The sequence below is a fragment of the Numida meleagris genome, chromosome 11, assembly GCF_002078875.1.
Source record: "Numida meleagris isolate 19003 breed g44 Domestic line chromosome 11, NumMel1.0, whole genome shotgun sequence".
NCBI classification, from domain to species: Eukaryota; Metazoa; Chordata; class Aves; order Galliformes; family Numididae; genus Numida; species Numida meleagris.
The window spans coordinates 9770114-9783870 of NC_034419.1; the positions used below are offsets into that span (position 1 = coordinate 9770114).

At 48.7% G+C, this 13757-nt stretch overlaps 1 protein-coding gene across 7 annotated transcripts in view; it reads left to right on the forward strand.

Moving 5' to 3' along the window:
* CHCHD6 (coiled-coil-helix-coiled-coil-helix domain containing 6) overlaps positions 1–13542 on the forward strand; it is a 102040-nt gene extending 88498 nt beyond the window's left edge. For 3 of the 7 annotated variants that reach the window (XM_021409966.1, XM_021409968.1, XM_021409972.1), the window contains 2 exons: positions 2930–3007; positions 13003–13542. In XM_021409966.1, coding sequence (XP_021265641.1) covers positions 2930–3007; positions 13003–13026 — 102 coding nt within the window. In that variant the 3' untranslated portion in view covers positions 13027–13542. The other 4 variants (XR_002442655.1, XM_021409969.1, XM_021409970.1 and 1 more) reach the window with 2 other exon arrangements.

Sequence of the window (13757 nt, forward strand, 5' to 3'; positions counted from 1 at the left end):
TGAGTAGCCTAAAACACCATACACCATGATTCACATAGTTTCCATGGATGCTGGCCATACTGTGGTTTGGGTGATTCTGTTGTACTGATGCAAATGCCACAGCAGATTTAGCAGGATGGCATGTTGCTGCCTGCTGGCCAGGAGCTCTAGTACCTGCGTGAAAGAAGGGACTCCTGCATGTGCAGCCTGAAGAGAGGATAATGAGCTATGAGACTTAGTATGCATTATGAAAGAATAATTCCAGGTGAAATATAGCTGAGGAAAGAGATCAGGATTTTGACATCTTTGTTTCTGCGATAGCAAGTGAAGCACTGAGGGTAGCATCGCCTTCCATAACTCTAGGACTCTGTAGATGCATTTTGCCAAAGCAGCAGTGTAAATGCAGGCTGACAGAGCCTGACACTGGGGCTTTGTCAGTCCTTCCCCAAATGCCCAGTGGTTCCCTGTGTGCCCATCTCCCAACCACCTCCTGCCTGAAAACAAGGCTGCGGGATTTTTCTCTTTCTTCAAACCTTTTGCTCTATTTTAATTGAGCTCCGGGAGCCATTGTGTGCGTAGTGCCGCAGGATCCTTGTCTCATAAGGGCCTTGATAAATATGTATTGTGTTGTCAAGTGTTCCTACCTCCTCTGCAGGTAGCAGCGAGAAGCAAGCTGCATGCCGTGAGTTGTTGCGTCTCCAGGGTCAATAAAAACAAGATGGCACAGGGGATTGTGGGAAGAGGAGCTGGGATAGCTCTGCTTTCAGCATCACCTGCTAATAACACGTTTATTTATAGATCAGCTGAGGCTTTGTCAACTGGATTGTTAGATTAATATTTACATACCAGCATCGTTGTCTCTCACTGAAAATCTCATTTGCATTAGTGCTTGGACAGAAGTGCAGCTTTCGGTGCTCCAGCTATGTGTGCTTGATAAAAGCCTGTGCTGTGCAGTGTGTGTTAGAAGCCACTCCTGACAGATTTTTGCTTTGCAAATCCTCTCCTCCCTGCAGCAACATTTCCCCACCTTCCTGTGCCACTCATTGCTTGCGGGAGAGCTCTCACCTTTGTTCCCCGATGCCTGCAGCTCACCGTGAGGCTGATCTCACTGGAGATGTGCAGCGTTTCCGCACAGCGATTCCTGGTTAATCTCTGCCTCTCGGAGAGGCTTGAGCTGTTGATTGCTTGTGGGTAATTTAATAACTAACAGACAAATAGGACATATAGATTGTGGTAACTTAGCCCAGATGCAGCCCCCCCCATCCCTGTTTGCATCTGTTTGAATGAATTTTGCTAGAAAGGCTTGATTTCTGTGCTGGCAGCAGGAGGAGGTGCTGCTCGGCGGAGCTGTGCTGAGCGCAGCAGGCTCCACACCTGGCTAAGCAGGCTGAGTCCCGGCGCGCACCTGCCTGCTTTTCAAAAGGGGAGAGTAATGCACTTGCTAGACTCTCCTGTAGCTGTCTTGTAGTCCTTGGGCGACCTTGAGCAGTCATTTAACTCGTGTTTGTTTGCCCAGCTCTACCTGGGCAGATATTACTTCTGTGGTTTGGAGGGTTGAGGTTGAACGGATGTCTCGGAAATGCCGTGGATGAGTAGTGAGACGGAGGTATTCATGCCGTCTCCTCAGACAGCCCATCAGAGAGCAGCTTTGCCTGCCTGTCTTGCTGCCTCGTGCTTCAAAGCTGCCCGGACACCTGGGTTGTGTGGGAATGGGGAGGTGGTAATAGCAGGGCTGCGGTGCAGGCTGATGTCACGGCCTCAGCCCGGCTGCTGATAAGCTCCTGGTGCTGCTGCTGTGTTAGTCCTCATCTGCCTTTGGCCTGCGAAGGGATAACGGTACCTGTCTCTCTGACACCTCTGCAGGCTCGCTGGGCACATCATTGTTTGTTTTTGGAAGGGAATGTTGCAGTCCTGTTCTCTCTACGGAGGGGAGCTCCTCTTCCCAGACCGGCCCTGTCAGTGCCAAGCCAGGGCTCGGGGCGTGGGCTGCGGCTCCGCTTTCCTGGCGCATCGTATCTCAACAATATTACAGCGTGTTCTGAAACCATTCACCTTTCATTTATTTTGTATAAGATAGCAAAGCCTCCATTTCCTCGCATTGAAGATGTCTCTTCCTGTGCCTCGCAGGAGGGGATGGGGACAGGCCAGCTGCAGATACAGCTCTGGGAAGCCTGGAACCTGGTGCCGTGCTGCCCCAGCTCCGCTCCTTGCCCTGTGCCCGTCTCACCACCTCTCCCATTTCAGCTTTGATTCTTACTGGAGGTGGCTCCCAGTTCTTACATTTTTCACATCTCCCAGTTTTTTTTACCTTATGCTGATATTCAGGGAGAGATTGGCTTTAATGCAAAATGTCAAGGTCTTTTCCTCGAGAGCTGACAGTAAGTATAGGCGTTCTGTATGTGCACGGGCTATCGGGATTAGACATTCTTACTCAGAAACATTGGCTGAGACAGACCGACACTCCTCCTGCCACAGAGGCAGGCAGGCACTCTCTGATGCCAAGCCTTGAAGTATTTGGCATGTTTTCTGCTGCCCTAGTTTTGTGGAGTTGTTCCTGAAGTTTTACAAGTACACGAGAATCTTAGTTCTGTTTAAAAATTAAATGGGAAAAGAACGAAGCCCTCCTGTTTAGAAGGCACCAGTATGGGAATGTGACTCAGGTGCTTAAACCCAGAAAGCAAGTGAAATAACCCCGGTGCATTTCTGAACGGTTTTGTGTCAACTCCGTGGTTTTGGGAAGAGTTTCTGACTTCTCTCTTGGGTTTTGAGTCTGTCAGGGTGTGCAGCAGGGCTCGTTTCTCGAGTGAAGGAGTGCCTGCGGCTCTGCAAGAGTTCCCATGTCTGCAGTGTCCCCTGCAAGCAGTACTGATCAGTCCCCCCATATCAGAGGAGCCCGCCCTGCGTTTTTCCACATCTCACTTACTTTTTAATTTGCGCTTTTTTTTTTCAGTCGATCCACTTTTCAAGCCTTCCTTGCAAGCTCAAGGATCTCAGGCTCTTCAGCTTTCAACGGGAGCCAAGAATTCATGTAAGAACACGATTCTGGGCCATCGCTTTGACATTTTCGTGGTTATGTCATATGTCATCAGGCTTTCATGCGAGCTGGCAACACCGCTTACACTGAGCGCAGTAGTTCGGAGGGGGCCGACTGGGCTCCGTCCCCCTGGGCTGATCTGTAGGAGCCTGCCTGGCTTCTCTGTGCATCGCAGCCCTTACCTCTGTCTCTGGGCAGAGGCACTCCTGCCTTGGTTCCCTGGCAGCCACGGAGGCACGTGCTCCTGGGATCGCAGCTGAGTCGGTGGGCACACACCCAAACCTCTGTGCCGCCTGACGGGGGGACGCACGCAGCCAGGCTCCCACAACAGCAAGGTTTCCAATAAAGCTGAAACACAGAGGTATTGTTTGTCCAACCGCTGGCAAATGCGCAGAGCCATTGTGCGGCCCTGAAAGCCTTGGCGCTTTATTCTCTGCAGACTGAATGGCAGCCGCGGGTAATAATAACACAAGATTAAAAAAGCCAACATTATAGGGGCATTTACAACCCACTGAGAGAGTGAAATCTCAGCAAGGCTGAGCCGTGTCTCTAGTGATCCTCCGTTTTTACCACTTGATGAGGAAATGATGGGCAGCTCTGGAGAAATGGCTACTGCGGAGCAGATGAAAGGGGCAGGTTGGCTGCTCAAACACTGCGCTCAGAGTGGGACAAATGGAGCAGCTCGCTGCAAACGGAGCCCCTGGCCTGTCCCCTCGTGCTGGGGGCTGCATGTATTTGCGTGCCCATGTCTCCTTTGCAGGCTGATGGAAGGTGAAGGCAGGCTGGCGGCGGGGCTGGGCTCCCATGGTGCAGTCTGGAGTCTCGTGCGTGGAGGCTGTTGGGCAGCATCACCCAGAGATGGTGCTGGGGGAGCTGGGAGTGCACCTCCTGCAGGCTGCAGCTGTGTGAGGATGTAGCTGCGGGCTGATCGTGGGGAGGAGGCTGTGCAAGCAGCCAGCCCTCTCTGCTAACTTACGTCCTCTGACACGGTACGTGCTTGGCTTTCTGGATGTAAGCCTCAGTTGTAAGTCAGACAGCAATGACACCCACTTCACACAATTTAAGCTCATCTGACTGATACCGTCTAACAGGTGGAAAGTCATTGTTTTCAAAACAAACATACTTAGAAGCCAACCCTATTTGTAGGGATAAAAAGAATGCAAAGACACTGAAATTTGAAGGAACGCTTTCTTGTATTAGAAGTCAAGTTTTTAACTCAGGTTCAGCTCTAGCAGTTCTTTAACTGGAGTGTCTTCATAAAGCTCTGTGTGTATGTACATCTGTCCGAACCGGGGCAGAGGAACATCCTCTCTGGACGTGCCCAGGCTGCAGAATTGTGATGAGATCTCCACGCCAGCTCTACCCTTGCTAGTTAGGTATGGCAGCAGGCTAACCCTGGCAGTGTGGAGCTGTTGGGATGTGCCTGCTCAGACAGGTTGTGCAGCTGTGTGGGACTCAGCAGTGCCTTCCAGATGTGACCCTGCTCTTCAGTATGAAGGATGGAATGAGTGAAATGGTGGCAGATATTCTAAAGCTTGAAGTGATATAATTGCTTTGTAAAAGCGCTTGCTTACCTGGCTGGGGCAGCTATGGTCAATGACTGTAGTTTTCCATTTTAAAAACGTTCAGTTCAAGTTTCTTGCTTTGCTTGTGCCAGGCAGGGTGGCATGGGAATTGCTGGGACCGGGATTACAGGTTGCTGTTTCTTGTGTGGGACACAATGGGGATTCCGGCAGCCAGCTGCTTCACAGGCTCGTTTGCTTGGATTAATGAATCTGTCCTGGCCTCTGTTTCTCCAAGAGTGGTGGGAAGTTACTTATGTCCCAGGATTTGTGAACTTATTTCTATATTGACCATTTGGTGGGGAGAGGAGTTCAGCTTAGAGGGCTCTTCAGAAGAATGAAGTGTTTGAGTTAGTTTTAATCCTGGTTACAGAAAATTAACAAGTTCCTGTTCAAGTCTCTTTAAACATAAAATATAAATACACTTAGATTGCACCACATTTTTTTTCTTCTTTGTTCCCTTCTCTTGCTCTCTTTATTTCCTTCATGGTTTTTTTTTTTTCTTTTTCATTTAAATGTTGCCTGTCCTACCCTATTGACTGCTCAGGTTGGGACCTGAGGTTCCACTGTGCTGGCACAGACCCGTGGAAGAAAGCTATGGACTTGCTTTGTTTCCACAGGTTGCAAGTCTGAGCCGAAACGTATGTTAATGATAAGGGCTCTGTGGGAAGAAGATGCAAAGAGGTGTTGAGTGACACTAGAAAAGAATGGTCTAGGAGGTGGGAAGAGAGGATGTAGCTAAAACTAAATACGGTGCTTGCTTTCTGCCAGATCCTTTGCAGCAGAAGCATGGATGTATTCCCAGCTGACAGCCCCCTCGTCTCTCTTTCCCCCTCCCTTTTCTGTCTCCCCCTCTGGGGCTACTCTGTTAGGATGAGTTGCTTCCAAACAGACAATACTTTTCTAGCAGATAAACGGACACCTAAGAAGCTGTGCTGGTATCTATCATAAACAGACATGCTGCACAGCGAGGGAAATTACAGGATGGGGACCAGCATCATTTGTCATATTTAAAAAAAAAAAAAAAAAAGGCCTAAAAAAGCCAAACCAACTCCCCCTCCACTTGAGCAGCGTCCACAAGGCGAGCAAGCGGCACACCTAGAAACTGTCATTTTCTTTCCCAATCTTTTAATACATTATAAAAAGCTCCAGTTAAACATTCTACCTCGGGTTCTGTTTGTAAAGGATGTGCTTTAGATACATGGAAGCAGGTGTCTGTCCTGACGCAGATGCAGAACTATAAATCTGCAGTGGAGGAGATGGGAGATCGTTATTTAGGAGGCTTTTGTGGCTTATTCCAACATCTGGCATTCTACCAGGGCACCTTCTGAAGAGAGGAAGGGACGGGAAGGAGCTAGAGAAATGCTAAGCTGCAATTCTCTGCCTTGTGCCCACGCAGCAAGGAGGCTTCTTGGTGCTGACAAGGGGAGTGGCAGGGTGAAATGTTTGGGGTTTATGGAGCAACTTCTGGAATCTCTGTCTAAGAGGCATGGTTGAGTCATTTGGCTTTCTCAGCACAGGCTGCTGACACTTCACGTCTGTTAGTTCTCTGTTTGCTTGCCTGACCTTGGTGGATGGTCTATGTGGCCTTTGGTGCAGGCCGAACATCCAACCTTTTTTTTTTCCTTGCTGTTGAATCAGATCTGGCAGTTCCTGGAACCAGCTATTACAGAATACTTACGAGATTGGCAAGAGCTAGGCACCTAATTAATTCTTAAAAATTTGATTGTCAGATACCATAAGTGCCCATTCAGCAGTGCTCAGCTGGTGCAGAAGAGTGGCAGCGGTGAGTCAAAGGGGCCGGTGCTACTCAAAGGTATTTCAGTTTCTGGACTGCATGTGAGCAGTTGAGGTAGGCTCCCTGTACGTTTTGTGTTTAAATTTAATTGACCTGTAGGGTCTCTGCTGCCACCTTCCTCTTTGGAGCTCTCACAAAAACAGGCAGAAGTACATTTCACACCAATCCACGTGAGGTCGTGGTCCTCCCTCTGCTCTGTCCCACTCGTTTTTGCCTCTTCTGCCTGAAAAAAAGGGAAAGCGACATCTCCGCCCGTACGGGTGAGATGAATATGGCTATCACACAAATAAAATTACTGGCTGCCGAATAGCAACAGCTTAATGAAAATGTGAACTGTTAAACAAATAAAGCCAGTCAAGCTCATAGCACTTCTGCGTGGAATCTCACTGTATCACTGAGCAGAAATAGAATTAGGCACGGAAGAAGGATATCGGGACAGGTCGCCTGTGCCTGCCTCGCTGTGCTGGGTGTGTGGGGCTGGGACAGGCAGGACCGAGCTGTAACCACACGTGGATGTGCAGCTGCAGCAGCCAAGGCTGCGAGCACGTGGCCATCCTCTTCTCCCATCTGTGTGTGTGACAGGTCCGGGGCAGTGGGGGGCTCGGGATGAGCCCTCAGAGTTCAGAGGACAGCTGAGGTTGCTCTGTCTCATTTCCTTTTTCTTTTCCCCTCATCTCGTCTAGACTTGGTCTCCAAGCTGCATGGAGTCCCCAGCCTGCAGAGGATGCTTTGGGTCTGGGTCACTCCAAGCCTTAGTGCACTCTGGAGTTGGAAGCATTATACAAGTTTACCTTTCATGTGTGTTTATCTTTCTGGGTGACCTTGTGAAATTTCCTTGCATGGAATCTGTTTCATGCTGCCCTGCTGCCTTTATCTAATTTGTTTTCTTGTGTGTGTTACTGATGTCAAGTGAAGTGTAATTTGTTTGAGAAGTGGTGCTTAAAGCAAGGATCCTGCTAGTAATCCCTGCTCTGAATCCCTGTATACACAATGCTCCAGGCGTAATTAAAGTCAGCAACTTCAATCTGGAGGGATGCACAGGGGAAGCCTGTCCTGAAATGAGGCTGGGCATAGCTGGCCTTCGTAATTCCAGTGCTTTTTAACACTAGGGTTTGCTGGTTTTGTTCCAGAACTGGATTTAAGTAGAAGATTGACATCCTGAATTTGTGCACCTAACACTGCTGTTCATCAGTCAGTATTGTTACTATATCCTTTCTCTCTCTATTAATTTTCCTCAGTAGTCTGCAGGGATCATTTGCCAGCTTGTTTCCAATTCCTGCACCTTCCTGGCGCCTTGTTCTGTAACGTCTTGCATCGTGTACCTTTCCATTTCTGTAATTCATTTAATTCAAAATATTGGAATGGCTTTGCGAGTATTTATTGCATCTCTCTCTCCCTTCCAATAAGAGATAACGGGTCACGTATACAACTTAATCCTAAATCTTTTGGCTTCTGGGATTATTTCTTTTTTCCTTTTATCCACCAGGAATGAGAATATGTGGAAGCTGTTGCCTTTCTGTGTGTGTGTTTTGTGAAGGTTGCTCAGAGCAGGGCCTGGCGGTGCAGCAGTTAAACCCTGCTGTCAGTGTCCCCCAGCGACCACGCTACTGCTGCTGTCCTTAGTTTGCAGATGTCTTGGGTTTAGGGTTTGCAATAATGAAATTCTGTTGCATCAGTAAGTGGTTTTCCATTCCTTTTGGCTCTGGAAACGGATATTCACAGTTGGGTGATGTTCATTTTAATCCATGCAAAACCAGAGCTGTATTTGTACAAGTTGGCGTTGTTCTGCTTTTGGATCCTCCTGGGTCTAATTCATGAATTTGCAAAATGCTCGGGGTGCCTCTGGCTGTGGGGCAGAGGGGTGCCCAGTGTTATCCCCTCTTCTTGTGCGCTCCTGCCTTCAGCTTGTTCCGGAGAGGTGCTGTGCTGTGTTTGCAGCCTATACTTTCTGATGTGTATAGATAGCGGGATGCAGTTACCATCCCCTGAGGCAGAATCATTATGCTGGCTGTAAAGAAAGAGGGTCACAGTCCTAAAGGGAAATGATTTTAAAGCAATCTTGACCAAGTCTAGTAGAGCCATTTCAGACCACTTAACACTCAGCCAGTCCTTCACAGCACTTGTGATATGTCCTCTTTACTTGGCGAGAGGCCATGGCACTAATGCTTGTCAAGGGATAAAGAAAACCTCTGCTAAACTGCAGCACCGGCTTTGGGTGACCGTCCCTGGAGGTGTTCAAGACCCGTGGAGGTGCGGCAATGAGGGACGCGGTCATTGGGCACGGTGGGGGTGGGTTGGGGCTGGACTTGGTGATCTTCGTGGTCTTTTCCGACGTTAATGATTCCGTGTTAGAGGAAGGCAGAGCTCAGCGCTGTTTGGTGCACGGAGCTGTGGTCAGCAGCGAGCTGAGAGATGCTCTGGCCAAGCTGTTGGGAGCGGCAGGCAGCAGCTGCAGGTGTGCTGGGAGCAGCCGGGGCGCAGAGCAGGCACTGCTTCACGCAGGTGGTTTTCTTAATTTCAGTGCTTTGCAGCAGCTGGATAGCCACGGCTCCGTGGGTTAGCAGAGCTCTAAGCCAGTACCCAGGAGAGCCAGAACAACTAGTGGTGAAATGCTCCACGTCTGATTTTTGTCCTTTAGAGCTTCTGTGTAATTTTATTGGAAAACAAAAATTGTTTAAATAATGGAACAGACCCAATGAAGTTGTGCAGTGATGCAGAAGGGGTGAGGAAGGGTTATTTCCTTTCTTTCCATTACTCTTCCCCTCCCGCCTCGCCTCCCAAGTGTGGGTGGAATCTGTGTGTCAGGCACTAGCCCGGCCCAATGGCTTTTCTTAACGGCAAGAATGAGATTAAATGCAATTAACATCGATTGAACAAAACCCGTCCTCGGTTGGCACGCCAATTAATTAATCAGCCATCCTTTCAGTAGCAACCCTCTGCAGAGCCCTGTTTGTTCCTCCCGGCCCTACCATTTTCCAGCACGTGTCCCACATGAAAAGAGCTGAGCGTGGCCTCCTGCTCCCCGCTGTGGGTCCGGGGCTCCCGGCTCAGCCAGGGGCTTCGTGCCTCTTGGGGACCGCAGAGCTGCTCAGTCAGTGGCAAAGCGTTTCCTGTGAAGCAAGGCTAATGATGGGAGTTCTCTCTGAGTTAGAACAATGATCGGAACAATTGTCTGGAGGAAATCCATGTTAGAATGCATGATCAAACAGGTGAGGCTCGGAATAGCTGGAGATTGGTTGTGCTGGTAAAGAGCTCGGTGTTCTGGCAGCGTGGGGCAAAGTGCTTGGCAGCACGTCCTGGGTGTTTGCTCAAAGTGCCGTTCTGCTGCCCTGCTCCGAGGGCACCGTCCGGGCAATCAGCTGAGAAGTCACTGGGTGAGCTTCTCTGCTCTGCAAAGCTATTAACACAGAGAAGAGGGACAACAAAATTCTTTTAATAGCGTTTTGAGTTAATGCTTTTTGTTGCAGCCAGGCGTGCTCCTGCCCCTTCGTATTCCAAACCCAAGGACAACAACTGTTGGACTCCTGAAGGATGAGGGAGACAGAGAGGCTTTTCTGTGCAATAACTGTATGGCACAGAAGTGCTACGATCCATTAGTCAGCACAGCTGCTCCGCAAAACAGCCAATACCCCGAATATAACAGAACAAATTGCACATAACCAAAAAATACCTACAGCATACATCAAACCGGAGCGACTCAAATGTCCCTTGCAATGCTCGGGGGTGCTAATAGCCCCACAACAAATGCCTTATCCAGCAGAAAGGCCTTGAACACCCATCTTAGGACAGGTGAGGATTTTTGTAGTTTGTTAGTGCCTCTTTGCAGACGAACAGAGATGAAAAAGCGACTCGGTTGTGTTACTGAAGTCTGCTGCGTGCCTACAGGTCTTCTGGGTTTGAGAAAACTGCTTGTGCGTGGCACAGAGCTGGGAACTATGGAGATTAATTTCTACTTTGTCACTGACATTCTGAATGCACTGAGTCATTTATCATGGGGATCTGCTTTCTGATTTCTTCATGGCTACACGGCGCCCAGATGTGCGAGCACCATGGTGTGACTGCTTGAAGGAATGTTGGAACAATGGCAAGGTATTCACTAGAGGACACTCGCAGGGTTTACCCCAGTGAGACTAGAGGCTGGTTAAATCAATACATGCTGGCCCAGCTGGAGCTTGGCAGACTGCATCTGGCAAACCTAGAGGGAAGAGGTTCCTCAAGGCCTGGTGTTCATGGAGGAAGGTTCCATCAGGAGCTGAGGGATGGAGCAGGTGGGAGACGGAGAGGCTGCCGAGCTCCTGCACTGGGACACAGCCGTGATGGATTGCCTCAAACCCCTTGCTGAAGACACAGTTCTTGTAGGTAGTAGTGCTGGGCTGGAGTTGTTCAAATTGGAACCTGGTGTCTACCTGGCACTAGGTACAGTCTGCCCTCCCTCTGCAAGAAAGGCACTGGCACCATCACCATGCTGATTCACTAGTGAGTGCTGCACACTGCAAGGCTGCTTGCATCCTGAGCTCTTACCTAAGACTGCAGCAGAGAGCAGCCAAAGCTGGCTGTGGGGCAGTTATGCTTGATGCATCGCTCAACTTGAGGCTGAGCCTCAACTTGATTAACTGGGAGGATCCCATCACGTGGGAACAGCTTGTGGCTGCAAGCTGCCTGGGCTTGTTGCTTGTGCAGCCTGGCTGGTGCATCTGAAATGCTAAGGGTGTACAGGAGAGAAAAGGCTGCTTCTTCCTGGCTCCTCCTGCCCAAAGCAAGCATTGTAGCAGCCCTGGGGCATCTTGCAGGGAGGATTCCAGATTGGAAGGGACCCCAAGGGATGCCAAATCTGAATCAGTGTGGCTGAAGTGCTAGCTGGAGTTGAAACACTGGTGTAAACGGCTGGCTTAGCAAAGAGTGGGTTTAGTCTTAGAGATGTGGCGTCCTTCCATGCTATTACACAGCGTGTGAGGCATGAAATCAATGCAACTGTGCTTTTAAGTAGTTAGCCACAGGTTTATGAACTGATGGCTCAGGAACAGTGAAAACAATTACGTGCATATGGTGACAAGTGTATTCCTGCATCGACTGCTCACAGACCAGGAGGGCTTCGGAGTCTCCACATGCAGTGTGCTGCAGCTGGGTGATGCTCTGCGGGAACTGCGGGAGGAGGAGAGCTCTGATCTCTGCCTCTGACCTCCAGTGTTGTTGGTATTAATGATGCCTGCACTGCACAGCACATTCCCCAGAAGATTTGAAGCTGGACAAGTTCAGAGACTGTACTCTGGTTTCCTGTTGTTGTTTGTTTCTTTCTTTCTTTGAAGCAGCACAGAGTGATTGACAGTATTGTTACCTGCATCTTTTGTTCCCAGAACCTTCGCTTGGTGTGAGCCGCGCAGCAGGAAATTGGTGTCTAGCCTGTTTGGCATCCCATCAGCTTTTGGCCCAGTGATCGCTGCAGAAGATTTTGGGAAAGCTTAGTCATGCAGTGTGAGATGGAACCTGATGTTTTTGCACAAGGAGTATTTGTGAGCCTCCAGCTGGACGTGTCCTCGGAATGTGGATGGGCCAGGCTGGGAGGAATTGATCGAGGCTAAGCACTGGCTGTTTGTGTTTTCTCCTGAACGAGTCAAAGAATGTAGTTATGATTATGAACATGAAATGGTGTAACCAAGGTTTTTAAAAATCACTTTAAAGAGAAGTTTTTGCCGTCTTCTGTAGGGGTTAACTGCAGAGTGGCCACAACAGTGGTTTTATCACAAAGCGTAGTGTTCCTTGACACTTAACTGAAGTGTTACACTATGAATACAGCAAATTACTGTATTGCAAAATTGATTGGGAGTTGTTGCTGCTTTGCTCATTGCGTTTTGTACGAGCGCTATTAGAATTTTTAAAATGCATTGCACTGTGTGAAATTTTTAAGTCACTAACGGTGAGAAAAATTACCTGGGAAATTAGAGTCAGTGAAGTAATACTGATGGTTCACTTGTCAGATTTGTGGCTAAGCTTTGTCTAAATAATTCGGCAAACAATTTTCTCTTTAATTCTTGAATCTCATGAGCTTCTCTGGTTCATTGTTGTTAGAGACAGGGCTGTCTTTGGAGACGTGTTGTCGATGTAGTCTGAGTATGCTGACTTTGCAAGTGTTAAGCAGCAAATATCAGCCTGCTGTGCAGAAGCTGCCTAGATGGCACCCTCACCTTCCAGCAGATATTGCCACGGGTGGTAGCAGCACTGTTTAGCAATGTTCTCCTTTCTGGTACACTTTCAAGGAACCATGGTCTCCTCCCTAAAAATGCCTGTTACACAAGGGGTAGAACCAAGCAGTGTCTGATGGCCTCTCTCTCCTGCTGCAGGCCATCAGATTTATAAGTCCTAATGGTTTATAGTTGACCATGTATTCTTGTTCGTAGAATCATTCTTGCCTTTGAGATCATGACCTGTGCTCTCGCTTCCATAGTCCTCTGTCCCCTTGAGTGTCTGACTGCGTTTTGCAGAAGGTAATACCTGATGCATTTTCTGAGGGATTTTCTGTAGTCTCTCACCCTAGGCAGCATTACTCCTTTGTTTCTGAAGGAAATCGTCCAAGGTCAACAGCTGTGTAACTAACTTGCTGTCTTTTCCTTTGTCTCCTTTTTTTCTTCCAGGAGCTTTTAGTTAACTCTGGATAAACATCAGCCACCAAAGAGCAGAGGACAGGGACCACAGATGCTGCTGGAAGGCCCAGCATCCTTCTGGATAGACGCTGACCAAAACTGGTGCCTTCTGTCCTTCATGGTCCAAGACAACGATATGATTCCTCCTCTAACGGCCTGCATGTATTGGTCTATGTGGATGCCTCTGGAGCCAGGTGGAGGGTCTTAGGAGAGGGGAACACTTGCTTCATTTTTGTATTGTAACAGAATGGAAAGAATTGCCTTGACCCCAGCACAGCTTGTCACTTGGAGGCATACCCCACACAGGCCTGGTTCACCCTGTGCTAGCTTTGGTTTCACCATCCCCATCTGAGTTCAAGAGTTATCTTTGTCCGTTTGCTCCAGAATTAGGGGTCTGAAGCACTTGGAAATAACCCTGACTAGCTTGCTGGGATTAACTGTTCCTCGCATGCTCTGATTGGCTCCACCAGCAGGCGTGTTCCTTCCCTTCCAAGGTTCTCTCCTAAACAATAAAGTGTTTAATGGTCACTGCGTGCTGTGAGATACTTTCAGTCCCATGAGTTTGTAGATTGTTGGCACGGGTAGGAGGTAGGAAACAGCGAAAACTCCCACCAAGCCTGGGGAATAGGAGCATTTCCAGTCAGTTTATAAATCACAAAACTTGTTCTTTTAGGTCCCAAGCTGAATGAGTTTGGCTTATTTTGAATGTACTTGGAAGAGTGCAAGATCCCGGCCAAAGAGAATCA